This window comes from Canis aureus, chromosome 15, assembly GCF_053574225.1.
Source record: "Canis aureus isolate CA01 chromosome 15, VMU_Caureus_v.1.0, whole genome shotgun sequence".
Classification (NCBI taxonomy): domain Eukaryota; kingdom Metazoa; phylum Chordata; class Mammalia; order Carnivora; family Canidae; genus Canis; species Canis aureus.
In genome coordinates, this window is record NC_135625.1 from 51,909,023 (window position 1) to 51,933,326 (window position 24,304).

At 42.3% G+C, this 24,304-nt stretch overlaps 1 protein-coding gene across 3 annotated transcripts in view; it reads right to left on the reverse strand.

The window, feature by feature from the left end:
• Positions 1-13,619: 13,619 nt before the first annotated feature.
• GIMAP4 (GTPase, IMAP family member 4) overlaps positions 13,620-24,304 on the reverse strand; it is a 33,396-nt gene continuing 22,711 nt past the window's right edge. For 2 of the 3 annotated variants that reach the window (XM_077849710.1, XM_077849711.1), the window contains 3 exons: positions 20,508-20,553; positions 17,510-17,579; positions 13,620-15,399 (listed from right to left, as the gene is read on the reverse strand). In XM_077849710.1, coding sequence (XP_077705836.1) covers positions 14,468-15,399; positions 17,510-17,579; positions 20,508-20,553 — 1,048 coding nt within the window. In that variant the 3' untranslated portion in view covers positions 13,620-14,467. The remainder of the gene's footprint in view (positions 15,400-17,509; positions 17,580-20,507; positions 20,554-24,304) is intronic. The other variant, XM_077849712.1, reaches the window with a different exon arrangement.

Below are 24,304 nucleotides of genomic sequence, written 5' to 3' on the forward strand. Positions count from 1 at the left end.
ACTTGCAACTTCAGAGCTATTGAATAAAAGCTAATATCATTTGCATTTCCATTAGAAGATTAATCTCTTTAATTTAAGGGATCTTGTTTTAACTGTTAGCTTGGTTAAATTTCATAACAGAAAATATAAGAATTGGCCAAAGACAGTCAGTGGCTCTAAATGGCAAGTCACTGAAACCATGCCATTCATTCAGAAGCCTAAAAGAATTGGTTTAAATTGTATCAAATATGGTGGGGTTTTTTTTCTCCTTTATGATTAAAAGTTAGGGGAGAAAACTCCTATAACATTTCAGGAGGAGGGATAGATGCTGCTCCCCTGTCATCACTTTCTCAGCCTCAGAGAATGGGGAAGGCTTGTGTGGGTATGTTCTGGAAACTCTACATCTATGTACCTATAAGAAAACAGTGATGTGGATGGAGATGGGGGTGGGCTGAGGATGGAGGGTCATCTTGGCTAAGGCTGTGAAAATAGCCACCTTTAGAATTTGTTCCTTCTTGAAACATCTCTCCACTGGAGCAAAGCATCAAAGATAGGGATTTGGGCAACTAGAAGAGCTCAATGCATACAAGGTTGTTTTCTACCCGGTGGGTCAGAGCAGCTCTTTCAAGTCTCAGGGGAGGTTTCCAAGTCCCAGTGCTCCTGTAATAACACTTTATAAACTATGTAGAAAATACAAAATAATAATAATTTTACAACAATTGTTTGAAGGTACTGGGAAGTGACCAAATGCAGGCAGACATTATAGGGAACTGTAATCCCCAGAGAGTCCAGGGGAAATTTTTTCTGGAAGCCTGAAAGAGTTGGTCACAGATGTCAGCAGTTGCCCGTGGCAGCACAGATGGAATCTGAGATTCTAGTTCATCAAACGTTCCACTGAAATACTGTGAAAAGGTCATATTTTATAAGTAAAAACCATACCAGAACAAAGAGATTTGCCCTAAAAGAGGAACAAGACCTAAGTAATCCCTTGCTAGTGATGTTTAAACCAAGCCTTCCCAAAATCAAAGCAATCTGCCAGTAATTTAAGTCCCTGGGAAAACAAACTCAATATGCTTCAGGACATAGTCATATCCTGAGTCGACGTATTATCTACAATATTCTATAAATTATTTTAAATTTTTCTTTTCTTTCTTTAAAAGATTTTATTTATTTATTCATGAGAGACACAGAGACACAGGCCAGAGGGAGGAGTAGGCTCCATGCAGGGAGCCCGATGCAGGACTCGATCCCAGGTCTCCAGGATCATGCCCCGGGCTGAAGGCAGCGCTAAACCACTGAGCCACCAAGGCTACCCTAATTCTTCTTTTCTAACATAAGGATAGAAAGATGTGAATTTTTCCTCTCTGGGTGCCTGGGTGGCTCAGTCAATTGAGCATCAACTCTTAATTTCCACTGGGTTTTTGGTCTGGGGGTTGTCAGGCTCCACACTTGGTAGGGAGTCTGCTTGAGAGTATCTCTTTTCCTCTTCCTCTGCCCCTCCCCCCTCCTCTCTAAAATAAATAAATACATTTTTTTAAAAAAAGGAATTTTCCTCTGTACATGTGTATCTATGTCTCACAAATTTTTGTATATTCTCTTTTCACTATCATTCAGTTTGAAATATTTTCTATATTCTCTGTGATGTCTTCTTTTCATTCCTGGATTATTTAGAACTATTTCCAAATAATTGAGTATTTTCTAGAAGTTGCAATATTCAATGGTAGCCACTAGCCACGTGTGGCTCTTGAACACTTGAAATGTGGCTGGTACACCTGAAAAAAGGAAGTTGAAATTTTTATTTAATTATAATTACTTTTCACTTAAATTTAAAAACTGGAGCAGTGTAAAAAATTTCACCATGAAACACCGCTTTGTTGTTTAGGTAGAAATAAATTTCCCTCCAACTGTTCTAGCACATATTGTTGTTGTTTTGCAATGCAAAAGTTAGCCGTAAGCACCCTTACTAGTGTTACACATAAACTTATAATTGAGAAGAACATATGGTTCCTGTCTTTTCTTTTATTAATGTGATCTATCACTTTGATTGATTTACCAATGTTGTACCACCCTTGCATCCCAGGAATAAATCCCACTTGGTCATGGTGAATAATCCTTTTAATGTATTCTTGGATCCTATTGGCTAGTATATTGGTGAGTATTTTGACATCCATGTTCATCAGGGATATTGGTCTGTAATTCTCCTTTTTGATGGGGTCTTTGGTTTTGGGATCAAGGTAATGCTGGCCTCAAATAGTGAGTTTAGAAGTTTTTCTTTCCATCTCTATTTTTTGAAACAGCTTCAGGAGAGTAGGAAGCCATCTGGCCCTGGATTCTTGCTTCTTAGGAGGTTTTTGATGGCTACTGGTCTGTTCAGGTTTCCTATTTCTTTTTGTTTCAGTTTTGGTAATTTATGGGTTTCCAGGAATGCATCCATCTCTTCTAGATTGCCTAATTTGTTGGCAAATAGTTGCTCGTAACATGTTCTCAAAATAGTTTGTCTTCCCTTGGTGTTGGTTATGATTTCTCCTCTTTCATTCATGACTTTATTAATTTGAGCCTTTTCTCTTTTACTTTTAATAAGCCTGGCTAGGGGTTTATCTATCTTACTGATTCTTTCAAAGAACCAGCTCCTAGTTTTGTTGATCTGTTCTATTATTCTTCTGGTCTCTATTTCATTGAGTTCTGCTCTAATCTTTATTTCTTCTCTCCTGTTTGGTTTAGACTTTATTTGTTATTCTTTCTCCAGTTCCTTTAGGTGTAAGTGTAGCTTGCATATTTGAGATTTTTCTAATTTTTTGAAGGAGGCTTGTATTGAATTGTACTTCCCTCTTAGGACTGCCTTTGCTGCATCCAAAAGATTTTGAACAGTTGTGCTTTCATTTTCACTAGTTTGCACGAATCTTAAATTTTTCTCTAATTTCCTGGTTGAACCATTCATTTTTTAGTAGGATGCTCTTTAACCTCCAAATGTTTGAGTTCCTTCCAAATTTCTCCCTGTGATTGAGTTCTAGTTTCAAAGCATTGTGGTCTGAAAGCACACAGGGAATAATCACAATCTTTTGGTATCGGTTGAGACCTGATTTGTTACCCAGCATGTGGTCTATTCTGGAGAAGGGTCCATGCGCAGTTAAGAAGAATGTGTATTCTGTTGCATTAGGATGGAATGTTCTGTATAGATCTATGAAGTTCCTTTGGTCCAGTCAAAGCCCTTATTTCTTTGTTTCTTTGTTGATCTTCTGCTTGGATGATCTGTCCTTTGCTGAGAGTGGGATGTGGAATGTTGAAGTCTCCTACTATTAATGTATTATTATCTATGTGTTTCTTTACTTTGTTATTAATTGGTTTATATAATTGGCTACTCCCACGTTAGGGCCATAAATATTCATAATTTTTAGGTCTTCTTGTCGGATAGACCTTTTAGGTATGATACAGTATCCCTCTTCATCTCTTTCTACAGTCTTTGGTTTAAAATCTAATTTATCTGGGGACACTGAGGTGGCTCAGTATTTGAGCACCTGCCTTCGGCTCAGAGCTTGATCCTGGGTTTCCAGGATCGAGGCCTGCTCAGGCTCCCTGCAAGGAGCCTGCTTCTCCCCCTGCCTATATCTCTGCCTCTCTGTGTGTGTGTGTCTCTCATGAATAAATAAATAAAATCTTTTCTTAAAATCTAACTTAGGGATGCCTGAGTGACTCAGAGGTTGAGCATCTGCCTTTGGCTCAGGGCATGATCCTGGAGTTCTGGGATCGAGTCCCACATTGGGCTCCCTGCATGGAGCCTACTTCTCCCTCTGCCTGTGTCTCTGCCTCTCTCTCTCTCTCTCTCTCTCTCTCTCTCTCTGTGTGTGTCTCATGAATAAATAAATAAAAATCTTTTTAAAAAATCTAATTTATCTGATATGAGGATTGCTACCTCAGCTTTCTTCTGTGGTCCATTTGCATGGTAAATGGTTCTCCATCCCCTCATTTTCAGTCTACAGGTGTCTTTAGGTCTAAAATGTGTCTCTTGTAGACAGCATATAGATGGGTCTTGCTTTTTTATCCAGTCTGATACCCTGTGTCTTTTGACTGGAGCATTTAGCCCATTCACATTCAGAGTAACTATTGAAAGATATGAGTTTAATGTCATTGTATTACCTGTATAGTCCCTGTTTCTGCAGATTATCTCTGTTTCTTTGGGCTCCCTCTTCGCTTATAGGATCTCTCTTAATATTTCTTGCAGGGCTGGCTTGGTGGTTACATATTCTTTCAGTTTCTGTCTGTCCTAGAAGCTTTTTATCTCTCCTTCCATTTGACTGACAGCCTTTCTGGAGAAAGTATTCTTGGCTGCACGTTTTTCTCATTTAGTACCCTAAATATATCATGCTAGCCCTTTCTGGCCTGTCAGGTCTCTGTGGATAGGTCTGCTGTTAATCTAATATTTTCCACCCTATATGTTAGGAATCTCTTGTCTCAGGCTGCTTTCAGGATTTTCTTTTTATCTCTGAAATTTGCAGACTTCACTATTATATGTCAGGGTGTTGATCAGTTTTTGGGAGGGGTCTTCTCTACCTCTTGGATATGAATGCCTATTTCCTTCCCTGAATTAGGGACATTCTCAGCTATGATTTGCTCAAATACACTTCCTGGTCCTCCCCCCCTCCATACCCTCTGGAATTCCAATAATATGGATTTTTTTTTTCAAACTATGACTTATTTCTCGGAGCCTCTCCTCATGGGCTCTTTTTGGGTTGCTTTTCTCTTTTCCTCAGCTTCCTTCCTTTCCACCATCTTGTCTTCTATGTCACTTATTCTCTCTTCTGCTTTGTTTACCCTAGCTGTTAGAGCATTCAGTTTAGATTGCATCTCAGAGTATTTTTAATTTCGGCCTGATTAGATCTCTTTTCTGCACTAAGAGATTCTCTAGGTCTTTTATGTTTTTTTTCAAGTCCAACTAGTAACTTTATCATTGTAATCCTGAATCTATCTCTGATATTTTACATAAATCCAAATCCATTAGATCTGTGACAAAGAGTATAAGTTCTAGTTCTTTCTTTTGTGGTGAATTCTTCCTTCCAGTCATTTTTTCCTGTGTAGAATGGCTGTTCAAGTGAGCAGAGTCAAAAATACCAACCACAAGCTAAGCAAAATACACACTGGACAATTCTTAAGAGGTCAGGCAGCAGAAAATAAAAGAAAAAGATAAAAGAAAAAGAAAAACAAACAGAAAAGAGAAACAACGACAAAGGGAGGAGGGGAGAGTATATAATCTCACAGAGTGGACCAACAGTCCACTGGTTCTGAGTGTATTTTTGTTTATATGTTAGAAGGTACTAAATTCCAAAATTATAAAAAAGAAGCAAAAATTTATATATTTATAAATTCAATATTTATATTTATATATTTATTTATTTTACATATATACAAAATAAAATTGAATATGGTAAGAGGAAGCCAAAAATGAAGACTATAACACATAATTGTAAAATATGAAAGTTAAAAAAGAAAAAAGTAAAAACAAGGAGTTGATAAAATGAGATGGGAAAAAAGAAAGAATAAAAATTTTAACCTGAAAGATAAATCATGAGAGAAACCTCGAGTCCTATGTACTATTTCACCCCTAGTCCCAGAGCTTTCCTGTCCTGTGTACCCTGTAAACTTGCTGTTCCCCTGCTCTTCCAGCTGGTCTTCTGTGGGAGGGGCCTGCTATGCTGGCTCACAGGTGTTCATGCTTGGGCGGGACAACAGGTGGCCAGGCTCAGTGTAAGCAGTTTGCCATGTGAGGTCTTTGTCCTTGGAGGCTTTCGCCTCTCTATTGGAGGTATAAGGGTGGGGGGCGGGAAACGGCCCGCCCAGCTCTCCAGCCTCGGAGCTGAGAGATCCTGGCGCGTGCCAAACTGCAGACTCCTATAGTGCCCACTCACTCAGATCCTCCTTGCGGACAGGTGAGGGGGACACTGATGTGTACAATTTGCAGGGCCTCGGCAGGGAGAGGTTTTGCCCTCTTGTGCACATACTCTCTTTGCCCACCCCGGAGGGAGCGGAGGGTTGCCCCACTTGTAGCCGTTGCAGGGCCCTGACAGCGAGAACATTCACCCGGTCAAGTGCGCGCCCGCTTTGCCTCTCCAGGATGAAAGTGATGCGCTGCGCTCTAGGCCTTTGCAGGGACCCAGCACGGAGAGGGTCCCCTCAGTGGGAAGGTTGCAGTTACGGCACAACAGGCCTAAACCCCTTTCCTTGCTCTAGCGCTTGGGAACTCTGCCAGCTGAGGTGCCCCTGTTCTTTCTCTACCTCTGGAAATATTGAGACCTCACTGGCCGGCCTGCGAGTGGGCCCCGTTTCACCACTGAGCACTCTTCAGGCGGGGAAAGCTCTCCCAAGAGCAGATTTCTGCAGGTCCTGATTTTGAGCCCCAGGGCTGTATCACTTTCCTGTAGCTGGCTTACAAAGGCTCCCTCCCTACCCCCGTTTATCTTCCAATATATCCCCTCTGTTTCTCTTCTCCACACTCCTATCATGCCAAAAGTGGTCACTTTTCTATTCGTAGAGTTGCAGCCGTTCATTCCTTAGATCTCGGGTTGAGTTCATAGGTGTTTAGGATGGTTTGATAGTTATCTAGCTGAATTTGGGGGACCAGATGAAACCAGGACCCCTACTCTTCTGCCATCTTGCCTCCTCCACCTAATAAATATAAAATCAGCTTCTAGGGGATCCCGGGGTGGCTCAGCGGTTTAGCGCCTGCCTCCCTCCCACCCAGGGCCTGATCCTGGAGTCCCGGAATCAAGTCCCACATCCGGCTCCCTGCGTGGAGCCTGCTTCTCCCTCTGCCTGTGTCTTTGCCTCTCTCTCTCTCTCTGTGTCTCTCATGAATAAATAAATAAAATCTTTTAAATAAATAAATAAAATAAAATCAGCTTCTAATATTAACAAAATAGTAGTAGGGTTTTGTTGAAAGATGACCACCTTATAATGCAGGGTGTTTCTTTAGAACAATTGTCTATATTCTCTCACTTCCCCAATTTGCACGACAAAGCCCATGTCTCATTGGCTGAACAGTGACATTTTATATAGTAGATTTCCAGATAATAAGAGTTGGGAATACTCCATTGTCTTATAGGGGGAAAAAAAAAAAGAAACAACAACAGAGAGAAAGAAAGGAGAATAAAGCAATGAGATGTGTTTCCCAAATTCTGCCTCTCTAGGTTCAAGAAGCAAGAAGTATACAGGATAATTGAGCTCTAGTCACTTCTTGACCTGTGGTCTAGGGAGTGCCCTTGGGGAAAGGCTTTTTTTTTGGGGGGGGGGAAGCCTTTTAAACATGGGTATAGTTGTTGTAGTTTCAAGGACAGAAATATCTTTAGTTTCTATCTGGTTTTGGTTGCCCTCCAGTGCCTTCTAGTATTTGATTCTTCATAGTTTATCCAAAGTTTAACTGCAGGATATTTAGTCTGTTACAAACCTCTCTGTTGGTTTTGGAACGGGACTCAAGCTCTGAGGTTTTATTTTCTTGTCTTTTCCTTGGTTCATGCGTGAATAAATAAGAGTTGAGAATTACATGAAAATTTGGTTGGGAGATTGTCAAGGGAATTCACCATGGGGGAAGACCAAGGTCACTGTGAAGTGAGGTGTAGAGCAGATTCGCCCAAGCGACATATGGCACATGTTGCTCGTCATGTGCGTGTTATCCATTTGGCCCTTCTTGCTTACTAACAAAACTACAATTGTGCTTACAAAAGTGATATGTCATGTGGTGCCTGGGTGGCTCAGTCAGTTGAGCATCTGACTTCAGTACAGGCCATGATCCCAGAACCCTGGGGCTCCGTGCTCCGTGGGGAGCCTGCTTTTCCCTCTCCCTCTGCCCCTTCCCTCACTCGTGTTCTGTCTGTCTCTTTCTTAAATAAATGAATGAATAAATAAATAAATAAATAAATAAATAAATAAATAAAATCTTTAATTTAAAAAAAGCGATGTGTCATGTGAAATACTAAATTGCACAATGTTTCATGTGGCTGTGGTAACCAAATGATCCAGAGATAGAAGCAGAAGTCCTGGTGGAGATTTCTGGGTTTGCTTTGCTTTGTAATACAAGTAACATCCCGTCTTCCTTATTGTTCCCTCTTCTTTTCTTCTTGTAAGTCAGATGGGAGGCTGAAAGTGAAGCAACCATCTTGCTACTTTGAGACAAAAGTTACTTGCAAAGGATGGTGGAGAAGGTAAGGAGACAAAAATCAAGGTGTCAAATTCTTTGGAGAGTTACATCACCATCTGTCCTATCAACTTTGAATCCTTTGATTGTTAAGCCACTTTGGTGAAGTTTCTCTCACATGCGGCCAAATGCACTCCAGCTAATAGTCCAAGGCTGAATGAGAGTCCCTGCCAGATCAGCCATAGAGAATTTTAGATGAGCAAGAACCAAAGTGGGGTGAAGCCAGCCAAGGAGCGCCCCAAAAGGGCACTGCCTAAACTGAGAGATTAACTCTGGATTGCACCAGTTTGTGGACTCCTTGTTGGGTACCTGAAGGACTTCAACAACCTGAGAAATGCAGGACATTATCCAACGAGTAGAAGAGACCGGCTGAGGATTGGGACCCTAACTTTCTCAAGAAACTCCAATACCACATAGACATCTATCACCCACTGAAGGAGAGAAATGTGATAGCTGGGGGGAGGGGAGGAGAATATCGAAGTCACCTAAATAGGGAGACTGAACACTGTCTGAGAGGTCTCTTTAACAGATCAGATTGGGCTACTTTAAATAAGATTAAATGTTTAGTTATAGTTTTTCCCTAGAAGTAATGGATAGGAGATAGGAAAGACTAGAAAAATAAAATTTTTTGCATCTTCTCTTTATATTAAATGTAGTCTTTGTTTACTTTTGCTATGTTTACTTTTTGCTACGTACACTGCTCCACAAGAAGCAATTGACTTAAAGTCCTAGGGGGCTCATTTGCATAAGCTTGCTGAAGAATCTTTCCTACAAAAGCAACTATTAACTCAAGAGGAATTAAAAATAGAATTAAAATTCCCCCATCTCATTGTCCTTGCTCACAAAACTGTATCAGAGATATAATGCTTAAGATAAATGTGCACACTGGAGCTCTGGGTGGCACAGTAGGCTAAGCGTCCAACTCTTGATTTTGGCTCAGGTCATGATCTCAAGGTTGTGAGGCGGAACCCCACATCAGGCTCCATGCTCGGCGGGGGGTGGGGTCTCCTTGAGAGTCACTCTCTCCCTCCTCCTCTGCCCCTCCCCCTACTTTTGCTCTCTATATAAATGAAAAAGTATAATTTAAAAAAAAAAAAAAGAAAATGTGCACACCCAGAGCACAGTGGCTGTGTTTATTAAGCAAAAACTACAGAAAATACAAGGAGATATGAGTAAGAATGCCTTAATAATAGCCTTCAAGGGATCCTTGGGTGGCGCAGCGGTTTGGCGCCTGTCTTTGGCCCAGGGCGCGATCCTGGAGACCCGGGATCGAATCCCACATTGGGCTCCCGGTGCATGGAGCCTGCTTCTCCCTCTGCCTGTGTCTCTGCGCCTCTCTCTCTCTCTGTGACTATCATAAATAAATAAAAATTTAGAAAAAAAAAATAATAATAGCCTTCAATACACCATTCTCAGTACAAAACAAATCGAGTGGGCAAAAAATAAAGAGGTAGAAGAGTCAACAATGTAATGAAGAAAGTAATGGATTATTACTCAGCCATTAGAAACGACAAATACCCACCATTTGCTTCGACGTGGATGGAACTGGAGGGTATTATGCTGAGTGAAATAAGTCAGTCGGAGAAGGACAAACATTATATGGTCTCATTCATTTGGGGAATATAAAAAATAGTGAAAGGGAATAAAAGGGAAAGGAGAAAAAATAAGTGGGAAATATCAGAAAGGGAGACAGAACATGAAAGTCTCCTAACTCTGGGAAACGAACTAGGGGTGGTGGAAGGAGAGGTGGGTGGGGGTGGGGGTGAATGGGTGAAGGGCACGGAGGTGGGCACTTGACTAGATGAGCACTGGGTGTTATTCTATATGTTGGCAAATTGAACACCAATAAAAAATAAATTTATATTAAAAAAAGAAAATAAATCTCATGGCTATACTGAGAATGCAGTCTCTTCTCTATAATAACAGAGAATAGGGGATCCCTGGGTGGCTCAGCGGTTTCGCGCCTGCCTTTGGCCCACGGCGCGATCCTGGAGTCCCCGGATCAAGTCCCGCTTCGGGCTCCTGGCATGGAGCCTGCTTCTCCCTCTGCCTGTGTCTCTGCCTCTCTCTCTTTCTCTCTGTCTATCATAAATAAATAAAAATAAATCTTTAAAAAAATAACAGAGAATATACTCTTTCTACAGACACACATGGCATATTCACAAAAATTGATTATGTATTAATAAACATTAGCACACATCAGTAAAGTTCCATGAAGTAGAAGTCTCACAAACAAACTTTATGACCACAATGCAATAATACTAGAAATCATTTTGAACAGTAATCTGGAAGTTAAAACACCTTCTACTAAAAAACTTTCATTGAAAAGAAAAATACTAACCGAGGCTTTAGAGTTTCTTAAAGACCATGATAACGAAAATCCTATCTAGCAACAGATCTGGGACTCCTTTAGAGAAATGAGGGGAGGAAAATGCATTGTACCCAAGACTTCTTATTTCAATAAAAATAATGGAAATGAATCAGTTCAATTCCCACCTCAGGAGAAAATTGGAAAAGTCCAGTGAAGTAAAACCAAAGGAAAAGCTCAAGTTTGCAAATAATAAGGATAAAAACAAGAATCACTGTAGTAGAAAATACAAAACACTAACTAGCTAACAAATTAAAATTCTTGTTTATTGAAAAAAAAAAACTATTAACTTTTTCAAGAAAAAAAAAAGGGAAGGCAGCCCGGGTGGCTCAGCGGTTTAGTTCTGTCTTAGGCCCAGTTTGGGATCCTGGAGACCCGAAATCGAGTCCCGCATCGGGCTCCCTGCATAGAGCCTGCTTCTCCTTCTGCCTGTGCCTCGGCCTCTCTCTCTCTCTCTGTGTCTCTCATGATAAATAAAGTCTTAAAAAAAAAAAGAAGAAGAAGAAGGGGAAGAGGCACAAATGAAATTTTCAAAATGATAAGAAGTAATGATCCCTGAATTAGAGGAAATTTTAAAAAGTTAAGATCTCTTTGCAAATAAATGTGAAGACCTGGATGAAATGGATAATTTTCTAGAGAAATACAGATCACCAGCACTGTCTCCACCAGAGAGATAAAGTTGAAATAGACCAATTTACATGGAAAAGATAGAGAAAGCCATTCAGGAACCAGGCCACAAAATAAGTACCAGGGCTGGGTGGTTTTTCTTGGAAATCCTTCCGAACTTTCAATGTCCAGATAATCCTAGTGCTCTTTAAATTGTTCCAGAATATTGGAAATTAAGGAAAATTTCCCTATTTGCTTTTTAAAAAGAAGTATAGCATTGATACCTAATCCTGACAAAGACTATACAAAAAGATAAAACTATAAACCATTATTTCTCTTGAGTATCAATACAAAAATACCACACACAAAAATTAGCAAATAGACTCCAGCACCACATTGTTAAATGTGGTGCATCAAGACCAAATAGGATTTAAAACAGAAATGAAAAATTGGTTTGTTATTAGAAAATCTAAGAATATCATTCACCTTACTAATAGATAGAAGGAAAAAGAATCATAAGGTTATTTCCGTAGATGATTTTTTGAAAGCCTTGACAAAACATATTAGTCATTCAGGCAAATAATATGATAGCTATTCACTCAAGAAAAAAGTGGTTGGAGAATACTTTCTTAAAATGTTTCTACACACACACACACACACACACACACACATTATATACTACTGTAGACAGTGCCTCACTTCACTGGAAATCACAAAAGATATATCAGGATAAAGCAAGTGTGGCCATCCACTATCATTAAGCATCATGATGGAGGTTTTAGCCAATGCAGTGAGATGAGAAAAATCAATTAGGGGCAGAAGACTAAATACAGAGGGACACTTGAGTGGCTCAGTCGATTGAGTGTCTGCCTTTGGCTTGGGTCATGGTCCCAGGGTGCTGAGATCGAGCCCTGTGTGGGGCTTCCTACTTGGTGGGGAGCCTGCTTCTCCCCTTCCCTCTGTCACTCCCCTTGTTTGTGCTCTCTCTCTTTCTGTATCAAATAAATAAATAAATAAAATCCTTTAAAAGAAGAGGAAGAAAAAGAAGATGACTAAGTACAGAAGTGACAAAGTGTGGTGCATCCATCAAATGGAATCCTAACCAGCAATAAAAGAAGACAAGCTATGGACACATACCACTTGGATGAGTCTCAAAATCTTTATGCTGAGTGAGTGAAGCCATTCTCAAAAGGAACTTGGTTTTACTTATCTCTAGATTCTCCATGTTTTCTATGATATAAAATCTACCCCACAGTAAAACAATCAATGAATATTAATGAATGGATGAAAAGCTATAAACTCCTAAAACTCAAGGGACGGGAATATGCCATGTCTCATTTCCTATTGTATGAACCACAGTGTGTAGTATTTATCAAGGACCTCCTCTCTGTCTTCTACCCTGGTAGACAAATGGGTAACACTGCTCTCAGGGTACTTCATGTGGGCCTCTCATCTTCCCCTGCATTTCAGAAGCAGAACCTTTTCTCTGCTCCACCTACAGCATTAGCCTGAAGGCAAAGGTGAGAACAATCGAATGTATTTATACTGGAAAGAATCACTTAAAGACATTTTTTTCAGATTAAGCCTGCATTTACTTTTTCTGGGGAGCTATACGTGGCTCTTTGATGAAATATTTGCTTACAGAAGGTCATAACACAACAGGATGTTAAATTCATAATGGAATTTTGCCTGAAACTCCAATGATGGAAACGGTACACTCAAAGTGCACCTATGTTCTGCAGAGTGCAATCAAATCTGTCTCCCTCTGAGTGGCTATTTCAAAATGTAAGTTTTCTGTGTTATGCTTCTCTTATCCTCAAGCCTTTGCTAACTTTTAGTAAATGTACAGTCCAAACTCATTTGTGGTTTGGGAAAATAAGGGAGAGGCATATTTAAACTTTAAGGGAAGGTTTGCTTTGCTTTGCTTTAATGAAGGTTTACATTGCTTTAAAGGGAGGTTTATATTTAAGGTTTAAGTTTTATATTTAAACCTTCATTCAAAGCAAAGTGGCTTGCCAATTTCAAGATGGCAGAGCAAGGAGAGTTGGCATAAGTCACATATCTCCACCAGGACATGTTGGTAGAACATGGAAATGTGCTTTGGGAAGCCCTAGAAATGATTAGGTGAGAAGTACCCAGGAGAAAAGGGATAGAGGCACCTCTTACTTTTGTTATCCATATCACAAAGGGGAATTTTTGCACCAGGAAAACCAGAAAGGTCTCTGAAATCTTGGTTACACATGATTTCTATTAGTGCAGAATGAATGAATCAAGGAGAATGTGGTGTTGGACTGGTGGAGGGGCTGAAACTGTGGCTGGAGTGTTCCGGGAAAGAGGAGGAGAGATGTCTTGAAGGTTGATGAAGACTAGTTCCGAAATCATCTTGAAATTTTACAAAAAAAAAATGAAACTCATCCCTGTGTTTTTAGAAGATATAGCAGTGGTATTTTCCAAGAAAGAGTGGACTCCAATTTTATACAAATATGAGAGAACAGAAAAGATTTATTGTAGTAACAGTAAACAAACAATTCAACTGGGTGGGGGTGGGCAATGTGGGGATGACCTCCAAAGCAATAAGTAAGCAGTAAATAATCAAGATGTGATGGCAACAATTGGTTTCACAAGGAAAAGTGGTTATTCAGCAAATACTTTTGCATTGAGGTTGGTCAAAGAGCTGCTTTGGATGTCTGAACATTGCTCTCTTATGTGTTGAATCTCTTTCATCCACTCTTTCTGGAATTTTACTTAGTTGAGTTCTGAGAGATCTATTTTCCAGATGCTCCATTGTTCTTCAGGGGGCAGATGGTAAGGAACAATTTGAGTCCTTCTGTAAAAATATAATTAAACACATATTTCCAATCATGTGGAAAGAGTTCTATAAGTATCTCCATCTATAGATTACCCAACACACAGAACTGATCTTTCTAACCAACCCTATGGCTAAGGTTATCCTCACTATGTCCTAAGGGCAAAAATAAGTGGTAGAAGCAGCAGAGGGAGATGATCCAGCAATCTAGAAAGAATCTAGAGGAGAAACTTTTATGAGGGAGCAATAGAGAAAGTTCGAGGTCATCTTCTTTGAAGAATTCACAAGGCAGAGGGCATCAGTACTTTCTGCTTTGGAGTTCCACAAACTGAGAATTTATCCCTCCTCTGTTAAGTCAACCAGACCTCTACCAATTGCTGACAGTGAGCTTTATTACACACTTTAGTTGGGAGAGCCTGGGACACACAACTCGGAGCACTCTGACTTTGGTGAACAAGTTGGGAGGTAGAGGTGGGGCAAGACCACCAGGAAACACACAGGGAATAAGGAGATCTTTTCATTCAGTTTAATCTTCCTTAAATAGGTAGAAGAAAACATGGAAAGCCATCTCCAGTACTTTCATGATGATATCAAGTATCCCACTTTCACTCTCAACTTCATTTCTGGCATTCTGCTGCTTTAGAGCGTAGAAAGCCTCCCTCTCTGCCAACTTCATCTCCATTTCTTCCTGTCGTTTTTGCTGCTCCAGTTTATCCTCCAGCATTCTGATTTTCTCTCCAAACTCCTCTCTTATCTGCACTCTCTGTCTCTCTAGCTCTGCTCTGTAAAATTCTTGTAACACTTCGATTTTTTTCTGAATCTCCTCTTCAGCCTTTTGGAACATCTTATTGGTGTAACATCCTCCTTCATTCTCCATCACCACGCGCTGGACCAGGGTGAGTAGCTGCATTCTCTGAGCCTCCTGCTCAGTTCCTGTTGCTCGATTGTTGAACACACAGTAGCGATCCCGGAACATGTCCACCAGCTCTTGGATATCTTCTGAAGCATCCTTTAAGTAGTCCTGGAAATGCATGCCATCCAAGTCATCTTTCCGGGTGAATAAGAGAATCATATACCTCCGAGCTCGGGGTCCAAACATTTGCAGAATCTTCTCCATGGCCTTGCGTTCTTCCTGAGTATACCGGCCCAGCGGGACCACCAGGAGCAGAGCGTGAGGCCCCGGGGAGGTCAGGAGGATGCAGTGAGCAATCTCTCTGCACGTGTCAGCATCCTGTACCTCGGTGTCGAAAATGCCAGGCGTATCCACGACGATGAGTTCTCTCCCATGCCACCTGCTGCTCCCTTTCTTACAGACCTTGGTGACAGATTTTGCTGCGATGCTGGAATGAAACACTTTCTCTCCAAGGATGCTGTTGCCTGTTGCACTCTTTCCCGCTCCAGTCTTTCCCACTAAGACAAGTCTCAGTTGTGAGTCTCTGCAGTCTTGGGATCCAAGCCCTTGGATATCAGGAAACAGAAGCCACAGCATTAAGATGGACCTCTAGCTGTTTCCCCAGCAGGGCCCCTGTCCCCCTCATACAACCCCCTCCTCTATTGCCTGAGGCTCCCCTCCTGTGAGTGACTTCAGCACCCTTCTATAGAAGCCTATTGAAAGTCTATAGACAGCCTGAGGTTCCTCTTGCAGCGCTTGGGAAAGGGCCAAATACTTTCCAGGATTCTCTTGAGCTTCTTATTCTTACCTCTTATAGCTAAGTAGCCCACAGAAGAGGAAACAAAATAGTTCAAGAAGAGAACTCAGAGCTGCTGCTGGTAGCTGGTCATCAGAGCCATGCAGGAAGTAACACGAAATCTGACTTTGGGACCTCTCAGTGGGAGTTCCTTCCCCAAACTGTATTCAAAATGGAACTTTTCCTCTTTCCATTAAGGAGTCAAGTGGGCAGGTCATACAAACCATCCCATCCTTGCGAGGTACAAAAGGGATGCCAGGGCAGAAAGACAAAGCATCCCTTTCTAGTTCCTATGTGTGACAATCCTGTCAGGGATTGTGACCCAAGAGAGAACAGAATACCTTCATTTAAAGTTAAAGACCTTCAGGGTCCTGGGTGGCTCAGTGGTTGAGTGTCTGCCTTTGGCTCAGGTCATGATCCCGGGGTCCTGGGATCGAGTCCTGCATCGGGCCCCCCGCAGGGAGCCTGCTTCTCCCTCTGCCTGTGTCTCTGCCCCTCTCTCTGTGTCTCTCATTAATAAATAAAGAAACTCTTTAAAAAAATAAAGACCTTAGATTAGAATCTAGCTACATTTTTTTTTACATTCTAAATTAAGACATTAAAGAATTATAGCCAGAAAATATTGACAGTTCTCTGAAGGGACTATAAAATTCTTCGATAGATCAAAAAAGAAAGAAGAAACCCATACATCGATGGAGTTATCCTCTCTTATTTCCACCAGATGAAGCACATTTTCTTCCTAGGAAAGTCGACAGCTAACACCTGCACAGCGCAGCCTAGCAACAGAAACTCTGTTCTCGGAACAACCACTGAGCCTTGAGTGCAACTCCAAATCATCTATGCAGTTCTTCCGCACTGGTATTCAGTGATCCTCCGCACATCTTACTGTGTCAGTACGGGCCTGGGCTTCAGTATTTGTTAAGCACAGAGCCAGGACCCCTGGGATGGATAAACAGGGCGCAATCACATTTGAGAGCCTGTTTCTCCGAGAAGGTGGACCCTACCTGCATAGCCCTTGAAGGAGGCTGATTTCTGCATGAGGAATCCTGTATCACAACCTTCCATTTTGGCTTGAAGATGATGCATACATCACCACACTCACAATTCCAGACACTGTTATAAGCCCCATCTTATTTCTCAGGGGGAATATTGCCATTCGGACCAAAAATCTAGGCACTGCTCTTGATTCTTCTCTTTCCTTTACTTTCCACATCTGGCCCAGCAGCGTGTTCTCTTGACTTCACCTGCAAATCTGTGCCTCTCTCCACTTGGAAGCCCACTACACTAGCTCAAGCTACCATCAGCATCCATGCTTCCAGAGGCTCCCAGGTGGTCTCTCCGCTTCCATTTTGTCCCCTTCCATCTACCCTGTCAATTGGAATATTCTTTTAAAAATACCAAATAGAGGAGAGAGATTGCAGAACCCCAACTCTGGCTTCCACGAAATCTATAGGGAATCCCCCTCTCCTTCTGAGGATTAGCAGAACCAACCCTAATGCAGAGTTGCCTGCATCTGATAACCAGAATCCTGGGGTGAGACAAGTGACTTCCAGAAATCAAGAACATCGAATACAGGATGGTGAGGATTATCTAAGGAAAAATGTAGATGGGAGTTCAGATGATTATTCAGTTAGCAGCACCATGGAAGACTCCAACCTCAGGACATCCTGAGGGCATTGGTAGAGAGGGAGCAGAAAATCAGGGGAGGAGAAACAGAAAGGCCCTTTACCAGGAGAAAGTGCAAGAGGGTCCAGAGTGAATGGAGAGGAAATCAGACATGGGGATGGGGTACAGTGCTCCAGCTGGCATGAGGGCTGGTGGCCAGTGCAGGAGAACACCCCCTAATAGCTGTCCTCCCTCTGGGCCGGACACCCTCTCACCGAAGCTGCTCAGGGGTTCACTGGCACCGGAGCTTGCACTGGACATCAGGGCTGCCATTGCAATGAACTCCTAGACAGAAAGAAACATGACATGTCATTTTAGGGAAATAGAAAGTAAGTAGAAACCTCAACCCCGCGTAGCCATCAGTTTCATTTTTTCTGTAAACTGGCTTCTTGCTTTCTCCTCCTTGATTTCCCAATGCTTCTCCACTCTCCAGATTGTTCCTTTTTCTCTACACAAACAAATGTTTCGAGGGCTTCGAGGACTTCATAGGCACTGCTTCCAGGTGCCCTTTCCTGGCAATCCTAAGGACTGTCTGAAGCCAGCAGTGCCTAAACAATGCATTCCTTGCTAATAAATTCCTTTCTTCTTCTATTTTAATGACCTCTCTCTGCCCTTGTGCCTTTCTTTTGTGTAGGTCAGTGGTTGTCCCCTCTATTTGCTGGATAAGGTGCTGCCTGATTCAGGAATCATTAATAAGACCAACTGGATCTTCAAATTTACTTGGTTGAATTTTGTTTCCCTACACAGAACTCTTATTGGAGCGGACTTTGACTAGGACAGGCTGAAAATACTAGTTGTTAAGGCCAGGCTCATCTGATAAGAAGCCATCAAAAAAAAAAAAATCTAAATACTATTACAAGGACAGATATTTCTTTTGTAGGAAGAGTCGTTCATTTCTTTATCCCGTAAGGATAAGGAATAAGAAACAGCTTCTTGTACACTGAGAAGAGAAATCACACAATTTTAAAGATCAGCTTTGGCCACAAACTTGATGTTAGTGATGGGTGCTAGGGAGTAGGTAGGTAGAATAACAGAAAAGGAAAACAAAAGGTTTTGGGGTATTTCTTAAGGTCCTTCTTCCAGCATGTGGGCTCTCTCTCTCTCTCTCTCTCTATATATATATATATATTTTTTTTTTTTTTTAATCTTATTTAAGTGAGTCAAGGGAGCTGCAGAGGGGGTAGGAGAGAGAACCTTAAGCAGGCTTCATGCCCAGCACAGATCATGATGCGGGGCTCAATCTCATGATCCTTAAATCATGATCTAAGCCAGATGTTCAAGGGTCTAAGTCACCCAGGTGCCCCTGGGTTCTCTCCATTCTGCAGTGCTGTGCTGTTTATCCCAATTCCGATGTAAAAACAGAGGACTGTACTTTTGTGGCACTGACTCTGGGGGCTGAGTTCTCCTACTCCCTAAAAATAAGCATCCAGGGGAGCCTAGGTGGCTCAGTCAGTCAAGTGGCCAACTCTTGATTTTGGCTCAGGTCATGCTGACATGGGGCCCGTTTAAGTCTCTCTCTCTCCCTCGGTCCCTGCCTGCCCCCTCTCCTTCTCTAAAACACAAAACAAAAAACCCACAAAACATAAAAACAAAACAAGCATCATTGGTCCTTAGCTCCTCCTGAACTGCCGAGAGTCACCTGAGGGCGGCGGGGTGGGGGGTGGGGGGACATCTCTGTCATCCCACCTCCTAAGATTCCTTTTCCCCAACTCTGTGCGAGGCTCAGACCTCCCTCTGGAGGCAGGTCTGAGTAGGCACTTAGGTTAGCTGGGTAAGAGAGCCTCTGGGCCTGACCTAGGTGCTGGCTTTGGGGCAGGTGACAGTGAGCTGTACTTCTCACATCTCCCATCTGCTCCCCACGGAGTGACTTCTGTCTGCTTACCCAACTCTACCCCTGAAAGCTTTAAGTTTATTTATATATTCTATAAATAGTTAAAGTGATGAAGTTTTGGAATATAGGTGAGGGTTGGTGGGGTGAGGTCTGGAGCCGACGACCAAAAAAGAATTCTTGAGATGTCTTTGGTGCAAAATGGTGGGTTTTTTTTAAAGCCCGAGGCCAGGACCTGTGGGCAGGAAGAGCAGTTGACCCAGGCCCCTGAGGGGTGGCTCACTATATACCTGGGAGTCAGGAGGGGTTTGGGGACAGCGTGTTCTCTAAGGAATTTTGGAAGCAGGGTTTCCAGGACTGTGAGGGGGTAGCTATTGTTGGGGAAAGGTCACTGATTCCTGTCTAATTAGGCCTGAGTCATGAGACCCGTCAGATGTGTAGGGGTGCAACATGTGCTTGGGGGGTGATCATATACTTTGGGGGGTTTAGAGACAAAGGAAATTTCCAAAGGAGTTTTTTTTTTTTTTAGCACTTTCTTTTTAATTTTTTTAATTTATTTTTATTTATTTACGATAGTCATCACACAGAGAGAGAGAGAGAGACAGAGAGAGAAAGAGGCAGAGACACAGGCAGAGGGAGAAGCAGGCTCCATGCACCGGGAGCCCGACGTGGGATTCGACCCAGGGTCTCCAGGATCACGCCCTGGGCCAAAGGCAGGCGCCAAACCGCTGCGCCACCCAGGGATCCCCCAAAGGAGTTTTTATATGTTAAAGTAGACCTACAGGCTCCTGGGGGTCGGGCTAAGATGGACTTTCACCTTCAGCACATTATGAACATGGAGGCAGTTGAGTCCCTAGAAGAATGTCCCTCTACCTGTCTCAAGGGCTTGCCAATGAGCTGCCCCGGCTTGTGCCTTGTCCCCAGCTAGTCCCCTGTTCCCCTACCATAAGGAATCACTTATTTTAACAAATATCCTTTGGACAGCAACCCCTGAAAGATGCATTGATTTGTAGGGCTCAGCCTTCAAAACAGATTATAGGGGTGTCTGGGTAGCTCTCTGGGTTAAGCATCTGCCTTTGGCTCAGGTCATGATCCCAGGACCCTGGGATCAAGCCCCACATCAGACCCTCTGCTCAGCAAGGAATCTGCTTCTCCCTCTTCCTCTGTCCCGCCCCCACTTGCACGGAGGTGCTCTCTCAAATAAATAAGATCTTTAAACAAACAGATTACAACCTAATATCAGCAAAAACAAGAAACAGGTAGTAACAAGACCTATACCTTCTGAGAAGGAATATACCAGTAGGTTTAAGATCTACACCCAAGGGAGAGGTCCTCTGTCCACCAAATCACGTTACCCTCTCCCCAAATACCCCTTTTCCTCTTACCTGGAAAATCTGGGTGCTGCTCCCTTCTCTAAGTTTGAAGGCAATTCTAAGACAAGATGTTGAGAAAAAGAAGAGAAGAGGAAGTGAGAGGAGGAGCCGTCCAAACGTGCTAGAGTAAGAGACCTGCCCACTTCATCATCCAGTGGTTGCAAACAGAACTTTCTGTAGGGGTCCTGGGTGACTCAGCTGTTCTGAAAGCCTATAGTCCCCAACCCCACAACTCAGCATATCAGGCCTTCCAGCCTAACATCTGCCCCTACTGCTTTAAGCCAGTATCAGTGTAGGCAGCCCTACTGCCTCTCCTTCCTCCCAGTGACTGAGGGAGAAAGAGCTGCTATTTCCAAGGTCTCATCCGCTCAAGCAAGAGAGGGTAAATGATCTTCATTTAATTAATTATATGGGTACAAAGTCACCCTGTGAGATGGTGCTCAGACCATTTGCAATAGGCTAATCATTGACATCTGACACTACCTGCCATGAAAATGCAAACTGTGAGTATGGGGGGGGGGGGGGGATCCCAGTATGAAAGCCAGTTTACTATTACACCCCATAACTGAGACTTTATTTCTTTCCTTTTTTTTTTTTTAATTTTTATTTATTTATGATAGTCACACAGAGAGAGCGAGAGAGGCAGAGACACAGGCAGAGGGAGAAACAGGCTCCATGCACCGGGAGCCCGATGTGGGATTCGATCCCGGGTCTCCAGGATCGCGCCCTGGGCCAAAGGCAGGCGCTAAACCGCTGCGCCACCCAGGGATCCCTATTTCTTTCCTTTTTAAAAAAAAAAAAAAGATTTTTTTTATTTATGAGAGACACACACAGAGGCAGAGACACAGGCAGAGAGAGAAGCATGCTTCCTGCAAGGATCCTGATGTGGGACTACATCCCAGGACTCCAAGATCACGCTCTGAGCTGAAGGCAGACGCTTAACCGCTGAGCCCCCCAGGTGTCCCTGAGACTTTATTTAAAGTTGCATAGCACTTGAGTGATTATACAAACTGCTAACAATTCCAAAGAGATAAAATAGAAGATATAAGTATCTCTGAGGATAGTATGGGGTTGGCCTGGTGTATATAAGCACCGGATGATGACTACATTAATTATTTATTTATTAGAGCTTTTATTTATTTCTTCATAAGAGACACACAGAGAGAGGCAGAGACACAGGCAGAGGGAGAAGCAGGCTCCATGCAGGGAGCCCAATGCAGGACTCAATCCCGGGACCCTGGGAATCACAACCTGAGCTGAATGCAGATGCTCAGCCACTGAGCTACCCAGGCGCCCCTGATGACTTCTTTAAAACAGGAGACAGGGCAAAGGAACAAATCATGCACTAGCAGTGAGGATAAAGAACATTCCAGAACAATAGAACCTAAATAACAAGCACGACTCAGCCCTTAGATGAAATAAGCAAACGAAAGCAAGTCAGAAAAACAAGCAGAGTATGAACACATGTCTGTGATTCTGAAGTGATCTGAAGAGAGAAAGGATAGGATTATATTTCATTTCTAAGCTTAAGCCCAGCTAGAAGGTCTGTATCATTCTCTATTTAAGTGTGGGAGTGGGAGCAGAGATTGATGTAAAATATAACAGAAATTTTAAGTACTATTAAACCCCCAAACCATTACTTAGATATTCTTTATTTGGGTCACAAGCATCAATACTTACAAGGAAATGCTCTGTGATGGTTTACATTTGTAACAACACCCAGGTTCATGACCTGAGCCGAGGTTAGACACTTGACTGAGCTACCCAGGCACTTCTGAAATGTATGTATTTTGCTTTCATTTTTGACAGTTATTTCCCTGAGTGCAGGATTTCAGGCTAGTTGTTATTTTCTCTAAGCACATTGAAAATCTGCCTCCACTGTTTCTCTGGCTTCCTCTATCACTATGAAGAAATCAGTGGAGGGGGTGCCTGGGTGGCTCAATGGGTTAAGTGTCTGCCTTCAGCTCAGGTCATGATCCCAGGGGTGCTGGATCGAGCCCTGCATCAGGGCTCCCTGCTCAGCAAGGGGGTCTGCTTCTCCTTCTGCCTATGTCTCCACCTCTCTGTGTCTCTCATGAATAAATAAAATATTTTTAAAAATACATTTCAGACAAGAGAGACTGAGATTTCTTGCCACCAACACAGTCTCAGATGAGAAATTTATAGGGAATATATCTGAGGCAAGAGGAGAGCAATCACAGTAAAATCAGAGGAGGAGGAAAATAAAAAAAGACTAAGTTTAAACAAATGTAAACTATATAAAATACTGTTAATACTTCCTAGGGTTTAAAAAGGAAAAAAATAGGAAAATTAAATATTCAACAATAACAATATATAGATTGGGGTGGAGAGTGGGAACAGAATTTAAATGTTCTAAAGTAATTTGTTGTATAGAAGAAAATTAAAACGTAAATTTCTTGTGACTTTGAGAAGTAACGACTGTGTTTTATAATCACTGGGTGACTACAGGAAAAGTGTAATATAATTTCCAAACTAATAGAGAAAAAAATAGAATGTGGGGGGCAAAAACCGAATAATTCCAATTAAACCACAAAGAGGAAGGGGAAGAAAGTGAAATATGGAATAGGCTGGACAAGTAGAAAGCTTACAAAATGCAGCTAAAGCAGTAACTGCAGATTAAAATTTAGCTTTCAGTGTACATAGTAGGAAATAGAAAGAATGAAAAATAATCAGGAAAATATATATCTGAAGATAAGCAGTAAGGAAATAAATTTTTTAAAAAAGAGCAAGCTACAAACTGGGAGAAACTATCTGCAATTCATATACCAGATAAAGAACTTAGGTATATATTTGATAAAGATTGGACAAAAAAATAGAATGTGTAAAGAGCTCTTAAAATTTATAAAAATACAAAGACAATCCCATTTATTTATTTATTTTTATTTATGAGAGAGAGAGAGAGAGAGAGAGAGGCAGAGAAGCAGGTTCCTCGCAGGGAGCCCGACGTGGGACTCGATCCTGGATCCCGGGATCAGGCCTGAGCCGAAGGCAGACGATCAACCGCTGAGCCACCCAGGCATCCCAAGACAACCCCATTTAAAATAGAAAATACAAATATCTTTGACATGTAATAAACCACACATAATTAGAGAATGCAGTTGAATAAATGCTCAAGTATGTAGACACCAGTGAAACACCATCACAAACAACGGCTGTGGGTATGAGCCACAGATGTTCCTCATGTGCTGTTCACTTACCCCTGTCCCCAGACAGCCACCTCCATGTGTCCCCTCTCTGTACAATATGCATAACTGACTCCCACCTCTGTGGCCCACATTTAATTTATGAGCAACACTTACTTTTCCCCTGCAGTTAGTGAAAGTTTTGACTGTTCCCCAGACAGCTACCTCCATGTGTCCCCTGCTCCCTCCATAGAGCACAGCAACATCTCTTCATGTCCTATGTCCCATGGGACCACTAGACAGCAAAGCCAAACTCCAAGGGACACAGATCAAGTCCCCTCAGGAATCTCGGAACATACGCAGCCACACTCTCTGGCAATATCAAGGTCCAGAGGCCACCTCACTTGGTTTGAGGCAGAGGGAACCTCCATCTGCTGGGCAGGGCCACAGATCAGAGTCCCTAGGGTCCCTCCTTTATTTAATCCCACAACTACACCTGGTCACTTTTTGCACCAGGTAGGTAGACTGTTCTCCAGATGAACCCCTAGAATTAGGTCATTGTCCCTATAACTGAAATGATCTCTTTCAAAAAGTCCTTTCCTCTTGGGGTCCCTGGCTGGCTCGGTTAAAACAGCATGTGACTCTTGATCTCAAGGTCTTGAGTTC